Source organism: Cyprinus carpio, chromosome A3, assembly GCF_018340385.1.
Source record: "Cyprinus carpio isolate SPL01 chromosome A3, ASM1834038v1, whole genome shotgun sequence".
In the NCBI taxonomy this organism is placed as follows: Eukaryota; Metazoa; Chordata; class Actinopteri; order Cypriniformes; family Cyprinidae; genus Cyprinus; species Cyprinus carpio.
Window position 1 is genome coordinate 21,297,510 of NC_056574.1, and position 21,967 is coordinate 21,319,476.

Here is a 21,967-nt window from a genome sequence, read left to right on the forward strand (position 1 = left end):
TAAATGCACCGTAATGGCGTTATTATTTCAACATTGACTGTAGCGGGGTTAAGTTACACTCAGATAAGCCCCTGCAGTCTGCCACTATTACGTTTATTAGAAATGTCTTCCAATGGGATCCTACACTTTCATTAGCGCATCTTAAGTGCTTTTCATCATTAAGTGCGTATTATCCTTTACTTTTATTATTTGGCCTTTTAGTGAGAATATGATTTGCTCTAGCTTGACACGAACGGGTCAGCAGAGCGTTCACATGTTTTATTGCAGAAGAACCGCACGATCAGAATGAACAATCCTCTCAAGAAGCTGAGATACCAATCAGAAAAAAAAGAGCTGAATGCAGCTCCGTCAGCCAGCAAATCAATACCAACCATCTTAAAAAGGACGGCATGGGGGAGCGAGCGAAAGACTAATGGAGGAAGACAAGCCAGAGAGTGGAAGAGTAAAGAGATTAATGTAAAAAAGGATTTCCCCTGAAAATGAATCAAAGTCGGCCTGTGAAATAGAAGGTCAAAGGTAACGGGATTAATGGACATAATTAACTCAACTCTATTTTAAATTAACTCCTTTTGAAAGCCAGCAAAAATATAATTGGATATTTAACAAGAAACAGTGCTCACCATGGCATTTTTTTCACCTTAAATAATGAATAAAATACTGTAAAAACAGGAATTTTGTAAAATAATATTACAATTCAAAATAGCTATTTTATTTAAATATATATTTAAAATGTGATTTATTTCTGTGATGGAAAAGCTGAATGTCCAGCATCATTACTTCAGTCTCCAGAGTGACATGATCTTTCAGAAATCATTCTGATATGATGATTTGCTGCTCAAGAAACATTTTAATCATCAATGTTGAAAACAGTTGTGCTTAATATTTTTGTGGAAACTGTAAATCAGGATTTCTTCAGGATTCTTTGACATATAGAAAGTTCAGAAGAAAACCATTCATTTGAAAAATGAATTTTTAAAAATGTTAATTTTATTCATATTATTAATTATTTGTGTGACACATTGCACCATTATTGAAAATTACAAAAAACTAACAAAAAACTTGCTTCTCTTTCTAACAGATTGAGAATTATTATATAAAAATTGTAGTAGTATTAAGTTTGTATAAAAGTTATATTTTTGATCAGTTTATGTAGTGATAATGTACTGCTATTCTGTCACATAAAACAAGGTCGGCATACACCGCAGTTGATTTAATGTATTTGCAGTTAACCAATCACACTTACTTGCACAATTTTTTTTGTAGTAAAATTGACAGTCTACATTATTATATTGCTTACTTCCATAAACATAATATAATAATGATTCCTGTTAATGTGTCCTTTACTTTTCATTTCTTATCAACAGCTGATTCTAGCAAGCATGTTTCTTAGGGGTCCTCTTTAAAGCTAACACACTGATCAAGAGGTCTGTGCTTTGTTTATTGTGTTTCTCTCTATTCCTTTAACAGGCGTGTCCATGGCTTTTTGTATACCATCTAATTCATCGCTCTCATCTTCCATCACCACGGCTTTCCATGATTCCTGATGCACTCTTTCATTCCTTTCTGTTATCTGGGGTGACAGTGGAACTGCTGCCACCAAAGCAGGTGGAAGATGTTTGAACTCCTCCTCATTTATATCAAAATCCTTCATTTTATGATCAAGCACCCACCAGCGTCCTGTAAAGCCCACATCCAGCACACGCTCTGGCAGTTCTGCCCAGGGCACAGAGATCGCCGAGCAATGCGCCTCATACAGGCTCGACTCGGAGTCGTAGTCTGTGTAATAAGTCAAAGATGCAATGCCCAGACTGGCATAGCGCAGCCTGCCCTCGTTTCGCAGTTTCACAAGGGTCTGGACGTGTCCATCTGAGGTGCCACTGCGTATCCATGGAGACAGGAGAGCCAGACGGTTGGAGGTTTCTAGCAGGCTGGTCTCAAAGGAGGCATCATCAGGGTTGGTGTAATGGCAGGCGTACATTCCTCCCAGAAGCCCCAAGTAGACCGAGGCTTTGAGGGGTCGCTCCCGGGCCCCCAGCACTGCCTCACGACAAGCCTCCTTATAATCGCTTAAAAGACTACGGCACCATACACCTAAAAACAGTGAAGAAATAGCAAGTCTTGATTAATGTTCAGCTAATACAATTGTATGAAAGATAACGCAATAAGAAAAAAAATAAAGCAATATGAAATTACATTTTAATGCCACTATTACAGATTTAGAAAACTAGTTAGCAAACGAATACAGCTGTATTTTCGTAGATATAATAATTAACACGCCTGCACTCAATTCAGATGATAACTAACTGTACACTTGACCCACGTGACTGACCTCCAACTCGTAATACGAACAGTATTTTTATACTTATGTCTGAAGCAAAAACTATAACCGTGGCTTGGTCTTACCTGCGCGACTGTTTCTCAGTCTTTGCCACCTGGTGCCCTTGGTTGTCTCTGTAGCTGCTGTGGAGCACCATCTCTTCAGCAGCCACGAGGCGGCCATGTTCGCAAATGAACTCACGAAGTGTGACAGTTCACAGTTCACAGTTCACGGTGGATGTAGCACAGGAAGAGCTTCCTGGCGACAGTTTCCAACACTGGCTCAACGTAGCAACGGAGGCTGGTGAAACTGATGAGCCAAAATGGCGAGAAACACTGTACGTGTAATGTTATCGGCCCGATGGGGAAACAAAATATTGTCTTTTCGGTTCCACCATGCATTCTTATGAGCAATGTCTCTAAGAAAGGAACTGCAAACAGATAATGTTTTTAAAGTCTTTATGTTAAGCAAAAAAGACAGGTCTAGAATTAGTTTGTATCAAATATTTGGAACTGAATGTAGAATTTGACAAGCAAATATCCTTTTGCGCTATGAATTTAATGCACAACACTTTTGACAATTTCATGTAAATATGACTGTCGAATATATGAAACTATTATATGACAGTTGGGAAATTGTTTTATCAAAGTAGCCTAATTACAACAACAGAATTAATAGGAACAATACAAAGGTTTATATATATATATAAATATATATATATATATATATATATATATATATATATATATATATATATATATATATATAAAAATACAAAGGTTTATATATATATATAAAACACACACCTTTGACTAAGATCTAATACAACCTGCCATGCTGATTCTTAACTTTAAGCCATCAGTATACTAGAAAAAGAGGTAAAACAGGTAAAAACATTCCAGTTTTAGTTCCGGTCACGTGATTGTGTTTTGACGCACCGGAACCCTGCAGGTGACGTGGAATATGGGGACAAAAACGATAAATCCCTGCGTATTAAGACGGTGTCAGATCTATTCTAGCTACAGTCGAATCGGCTAATGATTTTTCTCAGTTAGTCGAAAGTCACTAAATACCATCCGGGCTGACGAAACAAGCTTGATTGTTAAAGTTGCCAGAAGGAGTCAGGATTGGCGTAAGTTACCGAAGGATTACCATATTGTAGCAGACAGGTGAGAAAATTAGACTAAATATGATTTTGGTGTTGACGGCTGTCGTTTGGTTATATTTTGTGTATTGTCTTCTTTCCGTGCAGACAGTACTCTTATGAGAACTCTCTGAGTATCCTGTGATCTCCAGTCATGGCTAGTCCACATGATTTAACGTTTCAGGGTAATTTCTGATGTGTCTTATATGTACCTTCTTGTTTAGTCTCTCTGTCTTTCTACTTTAATCTTAATTCTGCGCGTTTCCAGAGTTTGAGGAAGCCGCAGATCTCCTGTCTTCAGATCCTGGAGCCTCAACCCTCAGCATCTCCGGCCCCGGCCCCGGAGCAGCAGCCTCCTCTGCAGATGTCAGAGTGGATCTGTCAGAAGATGAAGACAGTCGGCAAGAGAGTTCAGAGGTGAGCTGCTAAACCAAACAGGCAAATAAGGTCACGAGTAGCTGCTCATTTCGTGTGCATCTTAGTTTAGAAGTCATGTTAAAAGCCTTTTTTCTTGCTCCATTTCCCCACAGCTGCTTGGAGGTGAAAAACAAACTGGTGGTTTTTGGACATTTGAATACTATCAGTCATTCTTCAATGTAGATACGATGCAGGTACATGTGTTTCCTTACTTATGGTATTCTTTGTACCCCTCATATTATGTAACGAATCTTTGGTCACACAGGTAAAAACAGTAAACTTTTAACATTAATAGTTCCCACACATAACCTGAAATATATAATTAAATACATAAAGTAATCATATATAATATGAATAATAAAATATATATATATTTTTTTTTTACAAACTGTAAATTTTATAAAAGGTATTGTAACTATTTGGTAACCAATTTTTAAAGCATTTAAACATTTAAAATGGAAGAAGTTTGTAAAAACATTTATTCTGTGTGCTTTGCTAATGCTTAAACAGAAGAAGCATAGGCCTGTCGCTTGCAATGCGAAGATCACGGGTTCGAAAAAAATGTACGCTGTCAACTCGGTGTAAATTTCTTAAGATAAAAGCATCTGCCAAATACATAAATGTAAATACACTTGGGGAGTAGTTGAGAAAAAGACAACGCCACCAAAATAAATACAGTTTTTGTGCAGATTGACCTGCAAATGATGTAAACATAGAACATTTTGCATTCATGTTCATGACTCTAAATGAGAAACGTCACAAAATATCAAGGAAAATAAAAGAGGTTAACCAGTGTTTTTGACAACATTGACAGTACTAATAGTAATAGAAAATTTAACTTTAAGCCTTTATCTTATATCTTGGTAATTTTGAACTAATTATTAATATTTTAAAGGGAGATTCTGGTTGCTTGGTCATTTAGCTGCTTGGAACTACATTCAAATCATAGCATCAACAACTCTAGTGCCCTAGTAATTGTATATACTGTTATCTTTATTGTTTTAGGTGCTGGATAGGATAAAGGGCTCAGTCATACCTTTGCCAGGACGGAATTTCGTTAAACACCACATTCGAAATAACCCTGATCTCTATGGTAATGTAGATATTATTTTTAATCTTGCAGAGAACCTCTTAACAACCCAGCCAAACAATTTCTTAATATTTGAATGGATGTGGATTATCATGAAACTGTCAGACATTGTAGTTTTTGTTATCCTTCCTCTCGTCAGGTCCTTTCTGGATCTGTGTGACTCTAGTGTTCTCAGTGGCCATCAGTGGAGACCTCTACACATTTCTGATCAGAATGGGAGACCCAGGGTATCACTACAGACCTCAGTTCAACAGAGGTGAGACGGTGGCAGACATGGAAATTTATGGAAAATGATTCTTTTAGTACTTTAAGAGTAATTGGTATAAAAGAACTCAACTATATATAAATAAACTAAATATTATTATATAAACAACCAATCAGATTTGGGTTTCAGTAATCTAAAGGTCAACCACCGATTAAACCCACAACTCAATAGATTCAAGATTTGAGTCTTTTTTTTATTTTTTATTAAAAAGAACATGTAGCAGACAGTGCTGTTTATGTCAATCCCTTATGAATATACTAAATACAGATTTTGTTTGGTTTTAGTCTCGATTGCAGCCGTCACTGTGTTCCTCTATGCATGGCTGGTGCCTCTAGGAGTTTGGGGCTTCCTGACGTGGCGTCAAAGTGTTGAGAGACACATCAGCGGTTACACGTTTTTAGAGACCGTGTGTGTCTACGGTTACTCTCTGTTCATTTATATCCCTGCCTCGGTAAGTTGGAGATAATGTTCAAGGCACTGTCAGACTTGATGTTAGACCAGTAAATCATACTCGGCCTCTGTTTTTAGATATTATGGATGATTCCCGTTTACTGGCTCGAGTGGCTATTGATTGTCGTTGCCATGGTGATCTCTGGCTCAGTGTTGGTAATGACATTCTGGCCGGCTATTCGTGATGACACAAAGCTAACGGCTTTCGCTACCATGGCAGTGATAGTGTCACTTCATGCCCTTCTGGCTGTTGGCTTTAAGGTGAGAGAAACTCTTCAAAGGACTATTCCAAGTCAAATACACCTTAAACGCAATCAGCTATATCTGAAAGCATTTTGACTCATCTTTGAGCTATAAAACTCTTTAAAATAGATTTTTAAGGTGGAAGTGTTTTTTAGGAGCAACTGCTTATGTGTTACCATAATTCCTGTAATCTTTCTGTGAATACAAACAAAGGAAAAGTAGCTTTGTTTACATTTATAGTTGGTTATGGCAGATTTAGAGATTGGTGTTTGTTTTCACACCAGTCTTATGCTAACACACTTAACTGGAACCAGTCTAATATCACAGCAAATAAACTTTTTAAGATATTTCATTCTTACAAACCCATATTAAATTATTAAATTATGTGGCAACTGACAAGAACATATGCTGTTGATAGTGCTTAAAGTGATTAATAATGTGACACGCTACTAATGAAAAGTTTGGGGTCAGTGTTTGTGTGTGTGTGTGTGTGTTTGTGTGTGTGTGTGTGTGTGTGTGTGTGTGTGTGTGTGTGTGTGTGTATATCTATAAATACATATATATATATATATATATATATATATATATATATAATGTGTATATATATATTATACACACACTTTAAATTAATTTATTTAAGAAGAATGCATTCAATTGATAAAAGTAAAGGTAAAGACATTTACAACGTTACATAGGATTTCTATTTGAAATAAAATGTTGTTTTGAACTTTGTATTAAAATGTCAAATCAGTTTCCACAAAAATATTAAGCACAACTGTTTTTAATATTGATAATAATAAAAAGATCTCTAAGAAATGCAGCAAATCAGCATATTAGAGTGATTTCTGAAGGATCATGTGACACTGAAAACTGGAGTAATTATTAATTACATTTGAAAATATTTAATAATAGAAAACAGGTATTTTAACTTGTAATAATTCACAATATTGCTGTTTTACTGTATTTTTATAAATATTAATGACCCCAAATATTTGAATGATAGTGTATCCTGTAAGAAGGACTGAGATGAATAGCATAAGCATTACCTCTCCTTCCAACTGCACACGCACACGTCATTTCTTCCGGTAAAATTACACCATCCATTACAACAAGCACTCAGCTTTAGTACTTAATACTTAATAATAATTTCCATCTGTCCTTTTAGCTCTACTTCTTCCAAACGCCTACATACACAGGATCATCACACTCCGGACAACAGACTACCCCAGCCGCAAATCATACAACACTCACCGTGGGAAAGCATCAATGACCAACTGAATGGGAACCTAGAGTCTTTATATTCGAGGGACATGGAAAATGTGTAATAATTATGATAAACGAGCAATGGAGGAGTTCAGATTAGGGATGCACACAAGCATTCCCAGCAAACACACTGAAAGTGTTTCCAGTTTACAAATAACTTCCATCAGATCACAACGATTTTATTTCGTACCATTTTTCTTTAATACGTAAAGTGACCTACTTGTTATTATTTTCCTCAAGTGTTATGGTCACTTGTGTCCATTTATTAACTATAATTTAAGAGGATTTGCCCATTTTTGTTTCTTTCGATCAAAATAGAGTAATTTATACGAGTGGTCTTGTATTACTGTGAACTGCTTTGAGGTTTGCCTTATAACCCCTGACTGCTTTTCCTTTCCTTTTAGGCTACTTTCTCTCTATATTCTGTAAATTGAGAGGAAGTACCTGTATTAAGTATTTAATGTTGCTTTCCTGGACAGTTTGACACTGTGGATTAAAATCATTCTTGTCAGGGTCAAACATGTCATTTTGAGCTTGTCTGGTATGATTGGGGACAGATGCATCACCACTCCTACTTGGGCCACACATTTCTAAGAAGTTATGCTTTGCACTTATTTAATATAAAAGTCTGTTTTAGGGGTAATTCAACCAAAAATTAAACTTTTGTCAACATTTACTCTCATGATATCATTCCAAACCTGAATACCTTTGTTCTGTGAAACTTGCTCTGAAAAGTGTTGGTAACCAAACTATTTTGGTGCCCGGTGACTTCCACTGCATGGAAGTAAACGCTTCGCTTATTTCTTTAAATATCTTTTATGTTCCACAAAAGAAAGTAATATTTTTTAAATTAAACGAGTAAATAAATTTTTTTCAAAAATCATTTAAAATGATAGTTCACCAAAAATGTATTTTCTCATTCTCAACCCTCATTTTAATCCTGTATGACTTTCTTTCTTCCACCAATCCAGTCCAATCTTCGCTTTTTCATAAAAGAAAAGTGGACAGTGCCCAGTTGTTGACAAACAGAAAGGACATAACACCTTAAAATGAGTTCCTATGACTAAAAGTAGTATTCTGAAACAATACAACAGCTTTATATTAGAAAAAGACAGACGTGACTGTTGAAATTGTGCACTGGCCGCTTTAATTATATGGAAAAGAGCAGCTTAGGCAGCAAAATTTCTCCTTTTTGTTTCATTAAAGACAGAAAGATAGAAAGTCATATGGGTTTCAAACAACAAGTAACGTTACAGAATATTCTATAATATTTTACAATAATGCTACTATTTTTGCAGCCTTTATTTTGGTTAATGTTCATTTCTACATAATTTTTAATACATTAAGATGTATAAACATATTATAAACAAGAATTAATTAACAATACTATATTTATAAACCGACATTAACCATAATAAATGCTGTAAAAATGAATTTCATGATACCAAAAACAAACAAATGGAACGCCAATACAAAGTGTTACTGGATTTTCTTTTCTTCTCCATTTAAGATACATCTGCTTCACCATCTATAACCCATCCAGGGGTGCGCTTCCCCAGATCATTTAACTTCTTGAACCATCAAGTGTGATTTTATACTTTTTTTTTTTTTTTTTTTTATCCTTTTTTCAACTTCATCCATAAAACAAAAAATAATGCTACTGTAAGCAGCCACACTTTGGGACTTCTCCATCAACATTTAATTTGCTTTTTTTTTTTTTTTTTTTTTTGTCTGTTGCTTTTTTTTTGTGAAAGAAAACAAAACAAAACCTTAATTCTACAAACTAACAGACATGGTTGTTTTCATCTCATGATAGTTCTAAATCAAACTGAATTTACTGAAAAAAAAAAAAAAAAAAAAAAGTGACTGGAAGCGGTGCATACAACTTCAAAGTCTTGGATGGGGCTTTCGTCATATAATATCCCCGGTATGGGAGAGGAAGGAGGGAGAGAGGGGAGGAAAAGAGGAGGAAAGTTATAGCTTGTCAGGCATCACTTGATCTCCTCGTTTCCTCGAGTCTCACAACACACAGAAGTTGACAAGATGAGGGCTCGGGGGATGTAAACTAGGATACTGCAATTCCTGCTGCAGCAGTCAGTGTGTGTCCAGGGACCTCACTGTTTGTCATTCATCCATCTGTCTTCCTCCCCCCAGTGCCGACTGTCCTTCCCAGCACTCTACCATCCTCCTTGGCTGGTAATCGAAGGTTTTGGTGCTGGTATTTTTATTCCTAAAACCTTTGTGTCCTTATAATTGACTAAAAATGAATGCGCCAATTTATAAGTCAGATTTGCGTCGTGTTGGAGTCGGAGGTTGACAGCAGCAGTCTTGATAATCCACGCTCAGAATTCACCTCAGGGAACACCAAGCGACACATAAATCTGGGACTGCACTACATTAACACACACATAGTCAGAAATGGAATCAAAAGTAAGATGATCTCTATCTACACTATGGTTGTCTACAGGCAGGATCCAGCGGTACTGTGCTAGTAGTTGTAATGAACTTGGTGAGCATCTACAGAATGTGTCCGTCGCTTGAGGAGAGAGATGAGAGGTTGTGAACATCTAGATGAGTTGAGATGGCCATCAAAAGCCCATGCTGAGTGAATCGAGATGTGATAGCCGGTTGAGATCACTGGAAAGGTAAAAAAGCCGATGGTGAAGTGTAGGTACAATTGAGCTGGAGTTGTTAGGAACAGTGGCAAGATCCTGCATTAGATCTTCAATAGTCAATGAGTCAATGACGGCATTTATGCAGCTAAAAAAAAAAAGGTGGGAGTTCATGAAGTAAGAGGGAACGTGTGCACATCTGTAAAGCATTTATAAAAAGAAAAAATCTAAATGTGTCCCATCGTCAGTGTTCTTGCCAACCAGTCCTTTACATTGAGTCTTGAGTCTCTGGTTTGTGCTTTTTCAGCATGCTTACAGACAAGTGCTGCCTCCTAGTGGCAGGTTGTGGAGCAGGTGCTGTGTGTGTTTGGGGTGGGAGGAAAGAGTAACAATGATACACCTAAGATGTCTTGAACTGGCTGAATGCCTGCGCACGCTGACGTTATAGGGCCGCGGGACGGATATGTAAGAATAAAACACCAGTGAAAAACAGTTTAGAATATATATATATATATATATATATATACGTATACATGTATATCTATATATAGAGAGAGTGAGAATAAAGTGATGGTCAGAGACTGGTGCACTGGTTTTGGTATTCTGAATTTGGCTGCGGTCAGTTTGCAGGGGTAGGGTGGGGTGAGGTGGGGTGGGGGGGTAATTGGACATGCAGAGGTCGTCCCTTGGCCTTAGCTCCCGTAGTGCATGGTGTTGCTAGGGATGGCCATAGGAGATGCCATAGAGATAGCCGGGCCACCCATGGTGAACTGGTTGGTGACGGGGTAATAAGGACTGCTGCTGCTGGGACCCTGCTGGGCAGTTGTAGCCCCTGAGAGGAGATAAAAAGCAACATGGTTTGAGAAAGGTTGAGAAATAAAAGCTTTTACGGAAAAGGTACTTTATGACTACGTCAATTTTTATGCATGGAATTTTGTAAAGTGTAGACTTTCAATGTCTGGACAAAAATGATGAGAGAATATGAAAAATATCTTCATTTGTGTTTTGAAGATGAACAAAGGCCTTATTTTTCTATTTGATACAACATGATGGTGAGTAAATATGAGAGAATGTTTATTTTTGGGAGAAGTATACATTTATCTGTAAGAGTCCAGGTCCTGCTTTACTCTGTGAAAACACTGAGAGCAGAGTCACTCACCCTGGACGATTCCGGTGCTCATTATCGAACCCATTCTGGAGTGAGTGTGATTCACAATCCCCGTGTTCACTGGCGGGGAAACAAAGAGACATCTATTTTCAATTTACACAAGAATAAAATCTGATATACAAAGCTAAAGGAGAAAGGTTGTGATATAATCTAAAACTGTAGTACTGTTGTGTAGAAAACCTTTCAATAACAATAAACAATTATTAATTGTACTATAAAGGATATTAGAAGAGATATAAAAATAATCATGTGGTATACATTAAAAGGGCCATATCATACACTTTTTTTCCCCAGAGATAGGTTTTTTTTTGCACCAAAACATAATTTTGACTGTTTTTATGGCCATATTCTACTCTCTCCCCGACCTTCAAAATGTATCAATATTTTTTGCTGCTGCTGCACCCTTAATGCTTCTATATGCAATTACCCTTTACACATGGGAAAAGCATCACTTACCACATTAAGTGACACTCTACCACAATGTAAAAATTCTGGTCATCCAAAAGTCATCACTGATGAGTACACATGGATGATTGTGTTTTCTGATGTCAGAAAATTCAGAATGGGCCATTTTAGGAGCTTAGTTTTAATAGAAGGTCTATTTGGACAGGGGAGGTGATGAGTTCTGCAAGTTACAGTATTTTGTCATTATAACATCAAGTTCTTATCTCAAAAGATCAAAGGTTAAAGATCAAAATTTGATCCTTCATGATGTGGCCCCTTTTGAAATGATAAACTTTTTTTTTTTTTCATCTCAGCCTTTAGTACTTAAAGGGATATTGCACCCAAAAATGAAACTTCAGTCATTTACTCGCCCTCCTGATGTTCCAAATCTGTATGATTTCCATTCATCTTTGAAACACAGATGAAGATATTAATATTCTCCTCATGTGTGTATATGTGTGAGTGTGTGTGTAAATATCCATACGTGCATGCGTGTCTGTACCAATGGGGATGAGATTGTTGTGGGACACTGTAGTCCCACTGCCGCCAATGACAGTGCTGAGATCATAGGCTGTAGGCATCCCTGACAAACACAGACAAAGTTGAATATTAGTGTCATCACTCCAGTTATGCAATAGCAGCCGGATGGGAGGAACGTCAGCTGATATATATCTAAAAAGAGGAATGATTTTATAAGAGGCTTCCTGGTAAGGTACCCGACACAGCCATGCCTTGGCTCATGCTGTAGGTTCCCCCAGTGTTCCACATATTCTCTGAGGGAGAGGAATAGTGTGAACCTGGAGGTGGGGTGGGTGTTGTGCCCGTGTACCTGCAGAACACAGCATAGCATAATCAACACACCATTCAGACATTCTTTATTGCTTGTCAAAGCAATGCATCCTCTCACCGGAAGAATGGGTTCTTGAGATCAAGTAGATTACTGGACTTGGAGCCTGTCTGGTCTACTTGAGCAACAATACTAATGTCATAGCTTTGTCTGTGAGAGGAAGTGGAAAAAAAAAAAAAATGAGACCACGAGAAGTAAAATGCGAAACAGCTAGAGGGTTAAAACACAAAGCATTCTGGGCGCTCACCTCTTGTTGGCGATTAAAAGTGCAGTGCCTGACATTGTGTCCCCTGCCTTGGCAAAGAGAGGTGACTGCAGCAGACAGCGCACCTGGTACCAGTGAGTGAGGGGTTCTGTGGGGGCTGTAGAGAGCCACACTGTCATCCTGTTCAGAGAGACATAGCACAAGAGCAGACCTGTCAAAATGTTCCGACTGCAAAACATTCAAATAGTTCCCTCGTATCCAAGTATTCAAAACGTTTTAAAATCATGACTATATTCCCATATGTTGAAAATGGTTATAATCAAAAGGAAATGAAAATAAATGATCACACATCTACTTGAGCTCAATCAAATTAAATTTGGTGGAATGACTACATTTGAACTGACATATGCTTTTAGTCCACATACCAATTCTTTAGTAAGAGTCATCATTCAAGAATCACTTATAAGCATTTTTAAAATCTGACAATAAAATATGCATTAAAAAAAAATAATGGTAACTTGATTAATTTAAGGGGTCTACAAAAGTATTTTTTAAATCTGACAATATGAATTTAAAAAATGAATAATGGTAACTTGGTTTATTACAGTGGTCCACAAAAATTCTGGACAGAAGTTACACATCACCACACTAAACAAAATAAAAAAAAAAACAACTGAACCCTTCATCTTATAATTTGCACTGCGACAAAATTATTATTGACAAAAAAAAAAATTAATACAATATTCAAATAAATGTAAAAAATTAATCGGAATTACAAAAAAAAAAAAAAGCACAGAAAATCAGGTTCTTTCACTTAGTTCACATTTGAATCTATTTAAAATGGTCTGAATTTGGTTCTGTGAGAGAGGACTCAAGTGTGAAAACACTGTGAATAGAATATGTTGGAACTTACACTGATCCAATGAATGCGACATCAAACCAAAAAGCCAGCCCATGAACAAGCCCTGAATGCATCATGTGGAATTTGAAGGGGATTTCTATCCTGAAACAAGTAAGAAAAGGATGTATAAAAATGTGACAAGCTGACAGACTTCTATTTGTACTTTTCCCATATATCAAAAGGCTGCATTTAAACACAATAAAATTATGCATTTAGTGAACTCATACTTGTAAAGATCCTCTTCTTTAGCATCTAAAAAGTTCACTGTATATTTCACTGATTTGGCCATCAGGATCCTGATATCAAAAGTGTCCTGAAAGAGATGACAGAATAAATGAGATAAGGCAGGTATCTGCATGCAGAAGAGGATGAAGCATTTTGAAGAAAACAAACTGACATGCTGTGAGGCCTCTTGTCAAGGGCTGAGCCACAGTTAATCAGACTCAGTCCTAGCTCAGAGGGCTCTCCCGCCTCAGCCTGAACTCTGAAGGGTACTATAACAGCACCCTCTGGAGCCAGACCACAGCAGGTCACTGTCCCAGCAATGTAACACCATTACAGGCATAGCATATGCCTAAACAGCTGACTACTGCTGGACATAAACCACACACACAGACTGTAAACTACAATTATGATGTCTGGAAATCTGTGGACTGAAAATAAAAGCACATAATCCACAACTTAATTGGCTTCTCAAGTGCACGCAAGTGGAAAAAGTAGCTCTGACGGATTTCAAAACATTGTGGATCCTAGATAAAAATCAAGAAACAAAATTTCACACGTAGAGTACTTGTACACCTAAAGATGTGCTTCATAAATCCCTGATAGATCTAAACTCATTGCATCCCCTCTGACCACACAAACCGTGAGCTCAGAAACCCTGACCATGAAGTAAAGCCTTTGATCACGGGCACAAGGGCGAGCATACATGCTTCACTTGAGTCTCCTATATGAAACTGCCACTGAATCTATTTTCCTAATCCATGAAGCATGCTGCCTTTCTCCATTTCCTAGAAACATCCTCACCATTCACATTTGGGCTCAAGTAAGTAACCCAATCCTGTCCGTGTTTACCCCCAAGCCCTCACCGCTCATCTATAACCGGTGAGGAAACAAATCTCCAGTTACCTTCATACTTCACACATACTTCAATGAACTTTCCAAGCTGTGGCTAACTCTAAAAAGCTAGCAGGTTTTTATGAATTAACATGCAAACAGCCAATCCGCCAGTCATTCCCTCCCATTTCTCACCACAATCGGCTGTCTGAAGTATTCATCTACTGCGGCTCCTCTCAGCGCAGACAGATCCACCCCATGGAAAGATGGCTGGTACCTGAAAGAATCAGTTTTGGGAGTAAGTATAAGCACAAAAGAAATGATCCAGAGTTATGTCTTGGTCATCTGCTACCATCTTAAATTACTGCCCATTTATTTACACAATTTGAGACTATTATTTGACATCTGCATCTGTACTCTCCCCCCACCCAATGTCCTTATTCTCATTTTAGAAAACACACCAGAAATTGGCCTTTGTAAACTGCTCCATGTAAAGCTGCTCATCTGTGAAAGGGGCGAGGTGCACGTCTCCAATGGTGGGAAACATTTTGCCTGTAAAGAGATCAGAGGCGTGTTATGTACAAATATTGATACAATGTTCAAAGTTTTTCTATAGTTCACATTGGCCACAATTATTGGCACCCAATTATTGCAACGCCCTTTTCCCAAGATAACAGCTCTTAGTTTTCTCCTGTACTGCCTGATGAGTTTGGAAAACACCTGACAAGAGATCAGGGACCATTCCTTCATACAGAATCTCTCCACCAACTCCATGATGGTGCTTCTTCTCTTTAGTTCACCCCATTCATTTTCTAAAGGGTTCAGGCCAGAGGACCGGGACGGCTATGGCAGAAGCTTCATTTTGTGCTCCGTGACACATTTTTGTGTTGATTTTGATGTTTGTTTTGGATCATTGTCCTGATGGAAGATCTAACCAAAGCCCATTGTAAGATTTCTAATTAAGGCTGAGAGGTAGTGATTTTTTATCTGTTGGTATTTGATAGAATCCATGATGCCATGTCCAGGACCTCCAGCAGACAAATAGGCCCACCACATTAAAGAAGGAAGTCAAGGCTGGACAATCTCATGCTCCTAGCCACCCTGGTGTGCTAAATTTTTTTAATTATGAATGGGAATATAATTCAGAGAAATTTCACTCTAAAGAATTTCTAGGGGTGCCAATAATTGTGGCCAAAGTGTTTTAGAGAAAACCGTTTATTTCATAACATGAGTTTCCACTCACTTTCAATTGTTTTACTTCAATGAAAGGTTAGAATAGTGTGAGTTTTTTGAATGAACGTCCAAAAAGATAAACAATGCAGATTTATTTTCATAGCCACTTTGCTCATATTTACCAAAGGTGTCAATTTTAGTGGAGGGCACTGTATATCAGCATGCCTTTGTTTGGTTGTTTTTATTGAAAAAACCCTTTTACCATTGGGCTTGAGGAACTTCTTGGCATGCAGATAGCTCTCCAGCATCCTTTCGTTGAACAGCATGTAACCCATGGGTTCAGAGATAATTATGTCCACCTGCTCGGGTAGGGACACTTCCTCCACTTTACCAGGAATCACCAAAACACGTTCAGACAACCTGTTACTGTTCACAAGAACCTGTGGACACACAATTATTAGCATTACTACTTCTACTACTTGGCATGACTTTCAATTAGCTAATGCCAAAAGCCATCTTATAATGAAATTCTGCATTTTGGTACAGTACCAGCTTCTTGGTATCAATACTAAATCTAGATTGTCAAGCATTCAGGTCCTTTTAAAGGAGAGGAATAAACAATACTCCAAAAAAGATAACAATTATATAATTAAAGTTTACTATCAATTATATCACCATACATTTTTGGTACAGATATCCCACATCACTCAATTACTTGCATTTTTATAAATGATTAAATGGGACTACACATGTGAAATATACACTAGCATTCAAACATTTGGGCAATATAAGGCAGCACAACTGTTTTTAACATTGATAATAATAAGGAAAGCAACAAATGATCATATTAGAATGATTTTTTAGAATGATTTCTGAAGGATTCTGAAGCCTGGAGTAATGATGCTGAAAAATCAGCTGTTGTCATCAGAGAAACTGCATTTAAAAATATATCCAAATAGAAAACAAACATTTAAATTGTAATAATATTTAACAATATTACTGTTTTCCTGTTTGTTTGATCAAATAAATGGAGCCTTGTTGAGCAGAAGAGATGTCTTTCAATTGATCCCAAATCTTTGAACAGTACTGCATGTTAGTGATTGAGGAATCTGTCATACCTCTGCATGCTGAGCCATGGTGCTGGCCTCCACAGCATAAACCTTACGGGCACCAGCCTGAGCTGCGAAAAATGACAGAATCCCAGAGCCACAACCTACATCCAGAACCACCTGAAATGAAAAGAACGGACAGGAAAGAATGAGAACAAGAATAACATGATTTGACACAACCAGGTCCAAACTACAGGTTTAATTTAATAGTAGTTCATTCAGAGAAGCATTCACAAGGAATAGCCGTTTTAAATGAAGTCGACTCAAATGTCCATTTTCACTTAGTTGTAATAAGTCAACTATTCCACTTTTAGATATTTTGGTCTGGACAACATCAAAGCTAAAAGTCAAGGACACAATAGCCAAAATGCCTGACTAATGAGTTTTTTTTAATTTTTTATAAATGGAGAACAAAAAATGCTACGTTAAGCACAATGAAAGCAATTCTGAAACTACTCAACACTATGCCATCTACAAACATATAACCTACAATCTATACAGTAACAGATGTATCAACAAAAGAAATAACAGTACTTTATCCTTGAAGTCAGTATGATTCTGGAGGATGGCCCGTTGATATGTTCCAGTTCGCACATAATCCTGCATCATATTTTGTTGCTGAGAGAGGTAGCCATAAAACTGAAAAAAAAAAGAGGACATTCATATCATGCCACTTCTGCTGATGCTACAAGTCAACTTTCTCCATTAGAAATAAAAGCTAGCCTGGATACCTTTTAAAACTTATTTAAAAATACCTCTTAAGGTTGTAAACCAGGATTAAAATTTGTTCAACTGTACAAATGACAATGTGTTTTGTTTATGCATGTTAATTAGAAGCCAAGCACACCTGGAAATACTGTACAGCTGAGGACTCCTCCGTCCTCTCACTGAAGACCGAGTGTTCACCTCCATGTCCACGACAGTTCTTCAGGAGGTTATAGAACGACGAGAAATCTGGCAAACACAACACCACGGAATACATCAAGAGAGAAAGCTTCACAGCACCATCTCTTCATTCAGGTTTGCACACAATCATTTAAATTAAAAGTCTGTACACAATGACTGACTGCAGCTGTGCTTATCTGAATGTTTGTTTGTTTAATGGTTAATGGCATGCCAGCTAACAAGGCTACAGTCATGGTGAGAAACGGGGGTTAAAAATATGATAGATTTATCTTTGATTAAAATTCTAAAACTTGTTTCTTAAGAGTCAACTGAAAAGTGGAAAGAGTGAAACTGAAAAGAGTCCTAACAGAGTCAAAATATGCTTCGCTTGTCTCTCAATGAACTGCTGAATTACCGTGAAGCCTGATGTGCTTGTAAAAGGTGGTGAGATTTACCTGCTGGAGATGCAAACTGCAGGAGGACACTGTTACAGCCCAGAGTAATGATGAAGGACTGCTTCCCAACACGACTGCATTCTGTCTCTCGTGATACTGAACACTTAAAGACACACGTCTCCTCATCTGTGGAGGAAAGCAAATGCATGGAGGTAAATATGCTTCACCCTAAAACAGATCAGTGTTCTGATATTATCTCATTGTTTACAATTTTCATTAAGGAAAAACTGAATTAATTGCTTACTTTTGAAGAATGTTTTAACAGTTTTTATCCATACAATGAAAGTCAGTGGGGTCCAAAACAACACTGGACCCATTTTATGTACAAAAAAAATACATTCTTTATAAACATTTGTGCACAATAGAAAAACAAAAAGTCATACAGGTTTGGAACGATACGAGGTACAGTAAGTGATGACAAAAATTTCATTTTTATGTGAACTACTGCTTTAAAATTGGACAGGAGAAATTAACGAATTATGCTCGGCCCTTAAAGGTTACTACCACCTAAACAAAAATCAAGCAAATCAAACTAAACTAGACCAGTTCAAAAACATTAACTTGGCCTTCTAACCACTGCAAAAGTAAGCTGTGATGCCAGGATGAGGGATTTTGTCATTTATTTGCCCAGCTGCTGTAGGATTAGGTCAAGCTTTCCATAGACAGATTAGGCTGGTATTCATTTATATAATTGAGTTGAAAACAAGTACAGTCTCTACAGCGGCTCAAGAAAACACCTCTTAAACAGAGGGCAGGGGAATAAGGCCATGACAATCTGAGCTTTAGACTGACGCTTGCATGGGTGTCAGAAGCAAAAAAAAAAAAAAAAAAAATTGGGTGGGTCCAACATAGTGTAAGTGTAACTGTAATTTAATGCTGCAACAAAGAATACATGATGCCTTTAAAAGCTACAGGCGAACAAATGATGAACATTTCCTTAAATCACAGTTTATGTCGTCACAGTATGTGAGCACACAGCCAGACCCACCTGACCAGCAGATATTCTTAAATGCTTTGATTACATTCGGGAGTGAAGCAGGAGAAGCAGGCGCGAGTACTGAAAACACGGAATGGAGTTTCATTTATATGGACTCTGAATGAGCCAAGTGGAATGGGTTTGAGGAAGCAGCAGCATGAAAGCCAAGGCTGTAACTAAAACACCGTTGAATGAACTTTAATTTATTAGGGCAGTGGTTCCCAATCCTGGTCCTGGAGAACCCCTCACACTGCACATTTTAGATGTCTCCCTATTCAAACACACCTGATTCAACTCATCAGCTCATTAGTGAAGACTCCAAGACCTCAAATGTGTGTCAGATAAGAGACATCAAAAGCGTGCAGTGTTGGGGGTTCTTCAGGACCAGGATTGGGAACCACTGTATTAGGGCATTCCTCAAGTGGAATGGATTTGACTGATGGCGCTCTGAAAAGTGAACAGACATATTCGATCATAAAAAGTACAATACAATGGTTCCGACGCCCATCATTGGTTTTAAAATGTGGGTGGGTCTTGTCCCACCCACATACAATGGTTCTGACGCCCATGGATGCTTGCCATCTACTGTTCATAACTGAAGGCTTTACTCTTTGGACTCCTAAAACATCCTAAAAGACTAAACAACTGTTTCTAACAAGTTAAGAGACAACGGGTTTACCACAGTGAAAGCGCAAAAAAAAAAAAAAATTTCCTTCAAGGTAAACGTATTGCGTTTTTCACTGGCTAACATACAGTATACTAATTTATTTGGTCAACCCACACTCCTTTTTGTTTTTTATGATGATTTTCACATGCTGATATGTTTACATTTTTTGTTTGTGATTTGTAAAGCACATTGAACACTGGCTAAAAGCATACATACAGTAAAGACAGTTATTAGAATTATTATTATTACTATTATTGCAATCATTAGCAACCTTGTCCACTGCACAACAAGGTCAGACATGTGACGTCAACAATGCTGGACGCATACGGGGGCGACCCTCTCCATGTAGAATTAAACAGACTGGTACTGATTTTTTATTTAACACAAAGTGGAATGAAATCGTTTAAATATGCCCATGAAGTGTTAATTTATTTGTAAAGAGTAAAACTAACTTCAGCACCTTTGCTAGCTATTGATGTCTACACAACAATAAATATTTAAGAGCAGGCTCTCGCATTAAAACGTGCAAAATGTAACTCTGTCACAAACAAATATGAATTACACTTAATAAACTTGGGCTTTCGACGAAAAAAATAGTAAGTGATGTGGCATTTGGGGCTCGAGCAGTAATAACTTCTCAAAAGAGATCTATGCGATGTGGGTCGCGCATCTGTTTCAGTAAGACATTCATCTCATGCACGGGACATCGGCAGCATGAGGCTCCAAACAAAAGCCCTGAGCGCTGAATGAACAGGCGGGACACTGGAGAAAAGGAGGCGGGGGACCCGCTATTGTTCCCCGCAGAACAAAGATGAATGTCCAACTGGTGCAGCCACAAGAAACCTCCGCGTAATTCCAAATTACTTTAACAGTGCTTTCTGCACTTTAAGAAAAATAAACCGGGCTGTCTGATGGTGAAGTACAGCATAGTAAAAGTAGAGAGGTGGCGCAGAACTGCGCAATCCATCAAACTGAGCTCAGCATCCATTCAGCCCATCAACCAACCAGGTTAAAACGATATCAACAGACAAATCAAATGTTTACACCAATAAAACCCAGTGCAAAACAAAGACATTTCTATAACACTTTCTGAAGCTCAATAGTATGACTGAAGGTTCAGACTGCGGCTAACTTTACAGGCGCCAATCCACATTATCCAAAGCCCTTCCTTGCGGTCCTGCTAAAAGTCTGGAGGAAAGCCTTAAAGAAGCCTCATGCATTCAAAGACATGCATGTATATTTCTATCTGTAGTAATACATCCAGTGCTGGACTGCCGTGCGTTATTAGCTGGGTAGTAACTAACTATAAACAGCATAACACAATACGATGGGTTTACGGATGCTAACATGCTACGATCAACGTGGTTTGTGGCATGCGTGTTGAACCCAAACCCATGGCTCCAGCAATTTTACATCTTTTAGAAAGCATGCAGGGGTGAATGGGCCGCGTTTGAGCTCATAACTCAAAAGACGCCGGTGTCCCGGTGATCAGGCGGCGCAACAGACGCACATGCCGCACACACACCACTCTCATTAGGCTAAGCTAGGATACACCGCTCAACTGAGGCCGGATTCAAAGTGTTTCAAAGCCAGCGTCTACTCACTGTTCGAGAGGCTTATGAGAGCCACGTCCTGGTTGATTTTGATTTCTAGTCGCAGAGGCTGCTGCTCTGAATGTCGCTGTATGTCTCCGTTGGCGTCTCCGATGGAGAGGAGGCGCACGCCTGAGAACACGGACACCGCCATCTTCGATCTGGGGAGAGTAACAGGCAGCGGCGCAGATCTCCCCGGAATCAGTGGTCAAGCTAGGCCTGACTTACTACTGCCTCCACATGGCCACATCTCCTTTTTTCCCACAGCTCTCGTTCAATTTCAAGACATGATACGGGCTACAAAGAAAAAGCAGGTGTACGTTTACTAATAAATACATTAAATGTGTGGGTTGAAAACTTTATTGTACAGAAGGCTGTGAAGAAGAAAAAACACCACAGGTGAACAAGGCCTATTAGACGTCACCATACTTCCCGATATGATTGATCAGAGTACAGTAAGACAGCAGTTTTGTATTGCAAGTTTTCTGAAATGGTCTTTAAATATTTAAATAAGCTGTTATCTAATTAAATGTAGCTTACACTACTTTACATACATTTTCAGAACAGAAATCTGAATATTGGATAAAGCCAGGTTCAAAATGTTTTTTTTTTTTATAGTACCTTTAAAAAAAAGAATATTAAATGTTTTATAAATCAAGGGAATATATGAACAAATCCCTCTGTAAAA

General features: G+C 37.9%; 3 protein-coding genes and 1 non-coding gene across 11 annotated transcripts; 1 reads left to right on the forward strand and 3 right to left on the reverse strand.

Annotated features, from left to right (window-relative positions):
* Positions 1–967: 967 nt before the first annotated feature.
* Positions 968–3,246, reverse strand: LOC109050106 (mitochondrial import inner membrane translocase subunit Tim29-like). The gene is made up of 3 exons (XM_019067780.2): positions 3,124–3,246; positions 2,404–2,747; positions 968–2,091 (listed from the first exon to the last, which is right to left on the reverse strand). The coding sequence occupies exons 2-3, from the start codon at positions 2,498–2,500 to the stop codon at positions 1,418–1,420; spliced, it is 771 nt and encodes a 256-aa protein (XP_018923325.1). The 5' UTR covers positions 2,501–2,747; positions 3,124–3,246; the 3' UTR covers positions 968–1,417.
* On the forward strand, positions 3,240–7,708 carry LOC109050098 (protein YIPF1-like). The gene is made up of 9 exons (XM_019067770.2): positions 3,240–3,486; positions 3,570–3,646; positions 3,730–3,878; positions 3,992–4,072; positions 4,884–4,971; positions 5,108–5,224; positions 5,518–5,684; positions 5,762–5,944; positions 7,092–7,708. The coding sequence occupies exons 2-9, from the start codon at positions 3,616–3,618 to the stop codon at positions 7,194–7,196; spliced, it is 921 nt and encodes a 306-aa protein (XP_018923315.1). The 5' UTR covers positions 3,240–3,486; positions 3,570–3,615; the 3' UTR covers positions 7,197–7,708.
* Positions 7,709–8,066: 358 nt separating this feature from the next.
* LOC109050087 (histone-arginine methyltransferase CARM1) lies at positions 8,067–21,545 on the reverse strand. Of its 8 annotated transcripts, none has more exons than XM_042723104.1 (16): positions 21,292–21,545; positions 18,045–18,170; positions 17,552–17,658; positions 17,239–17,343; positions 16,714–16,824; positions 15,858–16,035; positions 14,884–14,974; positions 14,618–14,699; positions 13,594–13,679; positions 13,379–13,468; positions 12,508–12,645; positions 12,321–12,410; positions 12,145–12,242; positions 11,916–11,996; positions 10,961–11,029; positions 8,067–9,826 (listed from the first exon to the last, which is right to left on the reverse strand). In XM_042723104.1, exons 1-16 carry the CDS (start codon positions 21,431–21,433, stop codon positions 9,678–9,680), a joined length of 1,743 nt encoding a protein of 580 aa, XP_042579038.1. In that variant the 5' UTR covers positions 21,434–21,545; the 3' UTR covers positions 8,067–9,677. The 8 variants fall into 8 exon arrangements, with proteins under 8 accessions (XP_042579038.1, XP_042579017.1, XP_042579027.1 ...); XM_042723083.1 differs by having other exon boundaries at positions 11,898–11,996; positions 21,292–21,544; XM_042723093.1 differs by having other exon boundaries at positions 12,130–12,242; positions 21,292–21,544.
* LOC122139132 lies at positions 13,766–13,963 on the reverse strand. The gene has a single exon (XR_006156007.1). It is a non-coding gene; the product is annotated as a small nucleolar RNA SNORA74 (small nucleolar RNA).
* Positions 21,546–21,967: the final 422 nt, after the last annotated feature.

What these genes read in the sequence shown, in the direction of transcription:
- LOC109050087 (XM_042723073.1), bottom strand. Translation starts at nt 21,433, where the DNA reads ATGGCGGTGTCCGTGTTCTCAGGCGTGCGCCTCCTCTCCATCGGAGAC. An exon ending in ACTTCAGACAGCCGATTGTG is followed by an intron (nt 13,680 to 14,617) that starts GTGAGAAATGGG and finishes CATCTCTTTCAG; the next exon opens with GACACTTTTGATATCAGGAT. An exon ending in GAGCACCGGAATCGTCCAGG is followed by an intron (nt 9,827 to 10,960) that starts GTGAGTGACTCT and finishes TTACCTTTCCAG; the next exon opens with TGATCTCAACCGGCTATCAC.
- LOC109050106 (XM_019067780.2), bottom strand. Translation starts at nt 2,500, where the DNA reads ATGGCCGCCTCGTGGCTGCTGAAGAGATGGTGCTCCACAGCAGCTACA. An exon ending in ACTGAGAAACAGTCGCGCAG is followed by an intron (nt 2,092 to 2,403) that starts GTAAGACCAAGC and finishes CACTGTTTTTAG; the next exon opens with GTGTATGGTGCCGTAGTCTT.
- LOC109050098 (XM_019067770.2), top strand. Translation starts at nt 3,616, where the DNA reads ATGGCTAGTCCACATGATTTAACGTTTCAGG. An exon ending in ACATGATTTAACGTTTCAGG is followed by an intron (nt 3,647 to 3,729) that starts GTAATTTCTGAT and finishes GCGCGTTTCCAG; the next exon opens with AGTTTGAGGAAGCCGCAGAT. An exon ending in GTCGGCAAGAGAGTTCAGAG is followed by an intron (nt 3,879 to 3,991) that starts GTGAGCTGCTAA and finishes ATTTCCCCACAG; the next exon opens with CTGCTTGGAGGTGAAAAACA.